The sequence below is a fragment of the Silene latifolia genome, unplaced genomic scaffold (genome assembly GCF_048544455.1).
Source record: "Silene latifolia isolate original U9 population unplaced genomic scaffold, ASM4854445v1 scaffold_194, whole genome shotgun sequence".
Taxonomy (NCBI): Eukaryota; Viridiplantae; Streptophyta; class Magnoliopsida; order Caryophyllales; family Caryophyllaceae; genus Silene; species Silene latifolia.
The window spans coordinates 92070-100451 of NW_027413158.1; the positions used below are offsets into that span (position 1 = coordinate 92070).

General features: G+C 37.7%; 1 protein-coding gene across 1 annotated transcript; it reads right to left on the reverse strand.

The window, feature by feature from the left end:
* Nucleotides 1-271: 271 nt before the first annotated feature.
* Nucleotides 272-8181, reverse strand: LOC141638183 (sodium/pyruvate cotransporter BASS2, chloroplastic). The gene is made up of 13 exons (XM_074447591.1): nucleotides 7759-8181; nucleotides 7550-7665; nucleotides 6685-6809; nucleotides 6554-6593; nucleotides 6065-6178; nucleotides 5895-5957; nucleotides 5047-5174; nucleotides 4223-4304; nucleotides 3617-3668; nucleotides 2620-2717; nucleotides 2369-2527; nucleotides 731-820; nucleotides 272-628 (listed from the first exon to the last, which is right to left on the reverse strand). Exons 1-13 carry the CDS (start codon nucleotides 7868-7870, stop codon nucleotides 551-553), a joined length of 1257 nt encoding a protein of 418 aa, XP_074303692.1. The 5' UTR covers nucleotides 7871-8181; the 3' UTR covers nucleotides 272-550.
* Between the last annotated feature and the right edge of the window lie 201 nt (nucleotides 8182-8382).

The following is an 8382-nucleotide window of genomic DNA, read 5'->3' on the forward strand; positions in this document are numbered from 1 at the left end:
TTAACGATGCGCAAAAAAATGAAAATTAAGCAAATAATGAAGCGATTAAATTGTTTACGTACCGGTGATTCAAGATCTGTCATGTTAATTAATCTTGTTAATTGTTGTTTTTTTTTTTTTAATAGTTGATTTTTGCTAGAATTTGAGAGGAAATTTTTTCGAGAGAGAGTAGTATGTGAGTGCAAGGGTAGTTATTGTCTTTTTTTTTTTTTTTTTGAAAAACGTCATCGATAGTTACTAAAACGTCGTCGTCGATGAAAATCAACTAAATTGTTAGTAGACAGACAGTAGGCCTACCATATCATTTTATCAGGAATGTAGCAGAATAAGCGCAGTATGTGTACCTTCTAAAGGGGAAAAAAATAATGAAGTAAAGATTACACCTCTAAAAGGGAAAAAAATAATCTAGTACATGAATATAAAATAATACGGAGTACAAAACCAGAGTTATCTAGACTCTTTATTTGGACCCCCTTAAATATGAAAAACGAACCAAAATAAGGCTATTTAATCAATTTTTGGTCCCTAAAAATAAGGATGTCAGAAAAGCTTATTCCTTGAAATCATCCTTGTCGTCTGCAGGAATAGGTTGGTTCCGCCAGTACACAGCGAGAGCACTTCCACCAAGCTGTGATATTGAACACGAGTGAGATTGGTTCTATAGAACTCCGTATAGATGATATAAGCTGACACTAAAAAGTTTGAAAGACAAAGAAGTTCGAAAAGATACCGCCATGAAAACCACGCTCACAGCCGAAGGGACTGCCACCAGTGGGTTTGTGAAATGCTTCTGTGCCAACAAAAACCCCAGTGCTGAACTCTATAAAAATAGACACAAAGTTAAGAAGAGTCGGGTATAGGAACTGACCATCAAGAGTCACTATAACCTTTTAGTTAGTACGTCCTCCTATGTTCCCCTATTCCAAAATTTCCCTTCGATATTTAGAAAAAAGGGGCAATTTGAAAGAATGGGAGAGATTATATAAATTTTCAGAAGTCGACAATGACTTTCATTTTATGTGGGTAGTGGACATTCATACAAAAATCTATTATTGCAAGTAGACATGACAAACAAGTTATTTGGATCCGATCGTTATGAGTTCGGATCATTTCAGCTGAAGTGTTATCAGGTCATTTCAGGTGCAGACTTGCAGTTAGTTCGTGTTCAGAATGTTTTCGGACGAGGCTGTTTTGAATCCTCTGAAATTCTAATGATGTGAGCAAGTGAACCAAAGAGTATATGTTGATTTTGATAAAGCTCTTCCCAATTGAAAAGCTCTTAAATTCATGAAAATTAGAAACACAATACCAAAAAACAAAAAAACAAAAGGGAAAAAGAAGATAAGAGTCACATATTCACATTATTAGTCCAAATTTATCTTAAGAAGAGAACCCAAAACCAAGTCTGATTATTCTGGTAAGGACTTTGCATATGAACATCTCTAATAGTAGTGACAAGAGGGGGTGAAAGGGGGGAAGCCTCAACAATCTGAAGTAAAAAGCCAATGTATATGTGAATGGTTGTACTTCGTATTAAAATTAAATCTCAGTTTCAGATTTGATTTCGGAATCAAGGCCAGATCTCAGTCTGCTAAGAGCTCCTATTTGTGGTTTACCCACATGTGAGTAGAGTATCCCACATTGGTAAAACGGGAGGAGAGTTCACTACATAAACCAAGGGCTCCTCCTCCTATCACCAATTTTAGGATGGAACCTCTTTGAGCTTATGAAGTGGGCTCTCTCTCCTTGTGGGTGCGGCCCAAGCCTGTTTTCATGGTTTAACATGGTGAGTTTAAACTAGGCCCAAATTATGCCAGCGGAGGGTGATAATTCTCACTCCGGTGCACTCCCATGCTTTTGAAGGGACCTCACATGTGAGGGGGAGTGTAAGTGCTCATATATGTGGTTAACCCACATGTGAGTGTCCCACATTGGTAAAATGAGGAGAGAATTCACTACTTTATAAACCAATGGGCTACTTCTCCTATCACCAATTGGAAACCTCGAGTTTATGAAGTGTGCTCTCTCTCTCTCTCTTCCTTGTGGGCCTTGACCCGTTTTCATGGTTTAACACGGTCATTGACCAAATCTGCTGTGCCTATAAATGCGGCCAATATGCGCTTAATATAATAGATGACGATAGATCAGATCACCATTTTCGTCACTGAAAAATGCAACAAAGGTATTCGAAATACGGGGGACCCCTTAAGTATTAAAGGGTTATATAGAACGAATCACACTTTTACCACTTAACTATACCCGCTACAGTTCAATTATAAAGCTAATGTCTCCAGGAATAGATACTATGTCAACATGTTATTCTTATATGTAGAAGAAAATGAACAGAAAAGTCTGAGAAGCCATTTACCTGCATTCCACATTCAATAGAGATTGTACGTGATGTGGATTCACCAAATGACAATTTTGAAATCCAGTACCCAAGAGCAAAAGCAGCAGCATGCAATATAGCCACTGGAAGAATCAATTGAGCTCCTTGAGTTTTCAAGACATCTGCAACTTGTCCAATCTGGGAGGATGGGCAAGATGACCCGAATTATAAGTCGGTTATCCGAATTCCCACAAAAATAATAATTAAAAGACTTGTGTGTAAATTCTTACAGGGCTAGCACAGAGTAATGTGGTTAGGATCACTCCAATCAAAGGTGTCACTGTTATGATCTTCGAAGTGAACTTGGGGAAAAATTCATTTGCCAGTACTACAACAACAGGAAATGCACCAATTTAAATTCTTTTAAGCAGGCCATGCTACAGACAGTAATGACAGTTCACGCAAGACAATACTCTTAATAGTGAGACAAACCCATTAATTTATAAGCTTTGTCCACATGCTTGTGAATCCACTAACTCAAACAATTTTTTTTAGTAAATACTTCCTCCTCTTCTCTGGATAAGCACCATTTTCCATTTTCGATTGATTCGCTGGATTTTCACCATTTCTTAGATGGCAAAAATAAACCTAGCAAATGACCCCTATTCCACCACACCCACCACATGAAAACCCACCAGAAACGGAGTCCAGCTCAGTCCCCGCATCCAAGCAGCAACTTACCCTATCGCCTGATCTGACCTCCCTCATACCCATCACCACAACACCCATCTCTACTATGAAGCCCCAACTCCGGCAGTCTGGGCCCTCATCCCCCATTGCCCAACCAGTCCAACCAGTCCAACCAGCCACCACTTTTTTCATACCTCGTCGCACATCCCAATTTCCTCCCTCAGCCATCCACCCAGTGCGACATCCTCTTCTCACCAGTAGATCTGCATACCATTTGACCCTAACCACTCGATTATGAGTTGACAGCTGCTTTTTTGTTTTTTTTTTTGTGGGGGGAGGGAGGTCAAGGCTTTCTGGTTGTAAGTTTAGTGGAGTGGGGTTTAGCGGTAAGTGGTATGGATGGGTTGTGGACTTGTGGTTATTGGGTAAGAGAGAGGTGAGCGTAAAGATGGTAAACAGTGCATATAGCCATGTACCACTTGCTTGCCTAACTATTGGTGTCAAACTCAAGTGGTGTGTAATGTGTATCCTGATTCATGAGGCCACCTCATATGAGAATTTGTGATAAATTATGAATATCAAACACCTTCAAATTACCTCCAATTATTGTTGGTACTAGAACAACTTGGAAAGTGCTGAGAGCCAGGCCCTGAAACAATAGAAAATAATCCAATAAATTTTTCCATCTAAACTATAGCTTTCACCAACAAGTTCTCAGTCAAACCATAATCCACAGATCAATTAAACAATTAAATACACACGTTAAAGCATAGCTTCAATCAATCACCATTAGACAGGGCTTGAAAAACACTTATGTGCATAAAAAAGTTTCAACAAGAGAGATACAAATAAGAGTTTCAATAGACATACTGAAATTATGCGTCATATATTACGCTTTAATGTAGTCCACACTCCACAGTCCCCCCTTTTATTATGAAAAGGAGTGTGGAAAACTCATACTCCCTCCAATCTATAATTATATACATAATCCATTTTGTGCAATTAAATTTGATACTATATATTTCCTACCAATCTACTGACTTATATTAGTACTTCCTAAATCACAAAATAATCCAGGACCACAAAATCTACAGACGAATTCTCGAGAGAAAAAAAAAACACACACAACTACAGATACTCCCCAAATCACAAAATCATCCAGGACCACTGATAACGTTGCAGTGACAGTTTTAACTGACTTACAGCTGCATCGACAGGGACCAGTTGGCCAGCTAAAAGCTTCGTTAGAAGCGGTGTCATAATAATAGCTCCAATTGTGGAACATCTGCAGATACATATATATAAATAAGCAATCTCATATGGGAAATGATCACGCAAATTATGTTTAAATGTGTCCATGACTATCTGCATGGACCACGGCTCCATGTCACACGAATTTTCAGAACTCAGGTTTCTAGTGGCAGAAGGAGAAATATCTCTTTTGGATAGGATGGGCATGATAGCCATTGAATTGGCAAGAACAGAATTAATTGGACCTAGGGTTTACGATCAAAGTCATGTTTCTCCTTATACCTATGTTACTCCGACTCGGTCGATATAGTGTCAAGTGTTGTACACGGCTATTTTTTTCAGAAAACTTTAATATTTTTGGTCTGAAATGAAGTGTCAAAGTGCACTGACTTGTTGGAATGTCATAGTGTCAGCCATGCAAAATTTTCAAGAGTGATTGTTGGAGTAACATAGTGTCGAGTGTCAGACACGACTACGTATTAAAAAGTTTCATGTTTTCGTTCTGAAATAAAGTGTCGAAGTGTACTAACGTGTTGAAATGTCAAAGTGTCAGCCATGCAACATGCTTCAAGAGTGAATTGTTGAAGTAACATAGCCTTATTATACAGCACTGAAAGCATGCTTGCCTAAGATAGATTTACTATTTTGATTGGGGAGTTTCTAAACCAAAACAAAATATTTTACAAATTATCCCAACTTGCCTTCTCCATGCGTTTAAAAGTTCTCTTTTGTCAGCCTTAAAAAAAAGATAAAGAACATCTATTGAATTAGCTTACGTTGTCATAAGAACGGAGAGGGCCACGTTTCCCTTAGATATATAGGTTGCAACATTTGATGCCTGACCTCCAGGGCAGCAAGAAACAAGAATCAAACCAGTCGCAAGAGGTGCTGACAATTTCAGGGTCTGCACACGAGATTAATGAAAGTTGGTTAAGGTAATTAAAACTATTTGTTTGTAGACAGACTACACCAGCAAAGATAAAATCTGAATCAATGGGAAAGTCACAGTTAGTAATCGGCAAGTCAAAATTAGTAGACATTTTGATTTTAGATCTTCAAAAGTCCTAGATATAATAGTCAATAGCGGCAACCATGAGCTCAAGTGGTTTTTCTCGTAAAGCCGAAACAGGTTGTTGAAAAATGGGTCTTTGATGGGATGTTTCCTTGTTACCATTTATGAAATATGGCATGTGCATAAATTAAGAGTCTTCACATGAAGTTTAGGACATACTAATTTAATTTGTAGGAAAACATAATCCATATGGTACACTGTACTGGAGACAACCAGTTCCATTCCCAATCATATTTCAGACTTCTCCAGATACACGGTGATGGTAATATGATCGGAAGGTTTCGGGAGAAGACCATTCTCTGACTCTACCCCAGTGCCTCAATGGCTCCCACAAATTGTGGAGGTATGTGTGTGTGTGTGTGTGTGTGTGTGTGGGGTGGGGGGTGGGGGGGTTGGATAAATACCCAATTTTACCCTTGTGTTAGCATACAAAGAGGCTGTTTTCGAAATCCGAATGACCCAAGATGAGAAAATTGCGTCAATTATTTCAAAGAATGGTTCCAAAATCAATCAAATAACATTTTAGTTCTAAAGACGCAGGCTATGACGTACCAGAGCAATGACAAACCCTAGCATGGGTTTGATCATATATTGAGCTAGAAAACCAACACCAACCTGCACGTTAAACAAAAACAGTTTACTGAGATGGCTTCACTAGAACATTTTAATGTCTATAAAAGGGTAGCTTTAGTTGGGTGGATGAAATTTAAAAGACTTCTTACAGTCCATGGGTTCCGCAAACACCGTCTGAAATCCTCAAAAGTCAATGTCAACCCCATTGAAAGCATGAGGAAACCCAACCCTACAGTAAAAAGATCTGTTTGTAGCCAAGTTACCTGAAAGAGAAGAACATGGAATTCACATATACAACTTACTTCTAGTCCTATAAAGTGGCAAATAGCATCCTATCTCAAAAAATATAAGGCCTTTGAATCGAACTTAATAAAGCTGAACTAAATAGAGCTGAATGAAGTAAGGCCCTGTTCTTTTGGACTTGATTGATTGATTGATTCAGTCTTCAAAAGTTAACTCTTACTTTAGTTCGATTCAGCTATTTTCAGCCGAAAAGAATAGGGCCTAATGGTTAATTTGTGAACAAATGAGCTGAACTAAAATGAATGAAATCGAACTAAAATTAAGCCACAAAGAATAGGGCCTAAATACGGTATAAAAAAACCGGAAAAAAGAAAAACAAGTACAAAGAAGAGTACCGCAGCAGGTTTATAGATACCAATAAGTGTTCCAACTATGACTCGCATAAATGACATAGCTTTTAAATCCATAGTCAACTCAAAATAATTAGCGCATTTGAAACGAACAAATGAAGATACAGCAAAAACATACCCAAACAGGAAAAAGAGTTGTCAAGGTCTCAATAATCTTTTCATACTGACTTAGTTCCTTTGGGGAGTCGCTAGGAATATCTCCGGAGTAACTGTCATTTGCCTTGCATAAGAGAAGAGAACTCCCGCATGGACATCTAGTCAGCTATCCTATTGTTACCGCATAGGAGTAAGGCGCAAGTGAAAGCCAGCAATCACAATGTTAAGCCATCATTCCACGAACAAGGGTGAGTAATAGTGCCAAAACAGTTTCACAGAACTATTTTCTACTTCATAAGTGATGCATATAACATCAGTTTATACAATGAAGCCCAATTAAAAACGATCTTCACTTATTGGGCAGCTACCCTGTTTCCTAACATGCAGTATTTGCCGTTTTTAGAAGGCTTTAGTAGCCCCATAATGCCAAAAAAATGCCCACCGCTTTGCTAAAATTGATATCTATCACTGCACATTGCACAAACCTATGTTTATGCCGTCATCTAAACACTTCAGACTATTGCCAAAACCCGTTTATACACTAAAGCTAAACTCAGACCCATGCGGCCAATCTCAAATACAAATGTTTGACCTATCAAATCGAGTCAGTTATAAGGTCATTCCTCAACATATCAGAAACCAAATTGTATCAAAGTATCTATATACAGGTCAACTGTGAAAGATTTCCAGTAGGATGACATGTTTAACATCACATTCGGGCAAGTTGATACGACATAATAACTCCAATTAGTGTTTCAAAAAAGCATGATCATTTAATTAGCAGGTCCAGCAGTTACAATAACTGCATACTCGAGTTCAAATTCAAATTGGCATTAAGAAGCAATAGTTTTTCCAACTGCTGCAACATGTAGTATCATAATAATACCTTGAAGGTTGACTTAAAGGAGAAAATGAAGTAACAACAGGACTAAGTGGCTTCTCCTTCTTGTGGGCAGTAGCAAGACACCTTGTTTGAAGTGAAGATAACCCATGTCTTAGATCTATCAACCAAAGAAAACAACACATATTACAAAGATCAAAACTTTGATGAATTGACAAGGAAAACATCATTGAAATGCCAAAATAAAGCATACCCAAATGAGATTGTACTCTTCTGTAAGGATAACAAGAAGTTGGTCTAGTAAAAACAGCATCATTCAGCTGAAATTTACAATCTTTAAGCATACACCTTGACATGGAAGCCATACCAATGAGGTAAATATTGCACAAATGTTAAGAAAAACCCCAGAAAAATAGTGAAATTGCAAGGGTTTTAGTAGGAGTGATTAACAATAATGTGGTGATTTTGTCTGTGTATGGTAAGGTCAAAGAAGAGCATTATTGGTGGGACAAAAGGAAATCAAAAATGTCAGTAAACGGGATAGATATTTGGGAATGGTGGACTATGAACCACACAAACTGATTTACAGTCATTCAAAGTGTCAGTAGATGGATAAATTTTTGGCAATGAAGGGCAACCTGGCAATGTCGTTTGATGTTGAAGCTGATGTTTGAATGATTTGGGGTTGGAATGAGTATCAATATCTATCTATATTAATAAAGGAAGCTTTTTTCGAGCGATTATAGAGTCTCCAATATTTGTAAACTACCTACAAAATAAAATAAAATAAAAAATAAAAAATTACATGATCATATTATAATACTACGTTGTAATCCGTACTAAGTAGAGTTTTATTAATAGTCCAACCTTATGTACG

Coding starts and splice junctions, on each gene's coding strand:
- LOC141638183 (XM_074447591.1), bottom strand. CDS start 7,870: ATGGCTTCCATGTCAAGGTGTATGCTTAAAGATTGTAAATTTCAGCTG. Junction 2,718..3,616: donor AGTACCAACAATAATTGGAG/GTAATTTGAAGG, acceptor CTGTTGTTGTAG/TACTGGCAAATGAATTTTTC. Junction 2,528..2,619: donor CATTACTCTGTGCTAGCCCT/GTAAGAATTTAC, acceptor CCATCCTCCCAG/ATTGGACAAGTTGCAGATGT.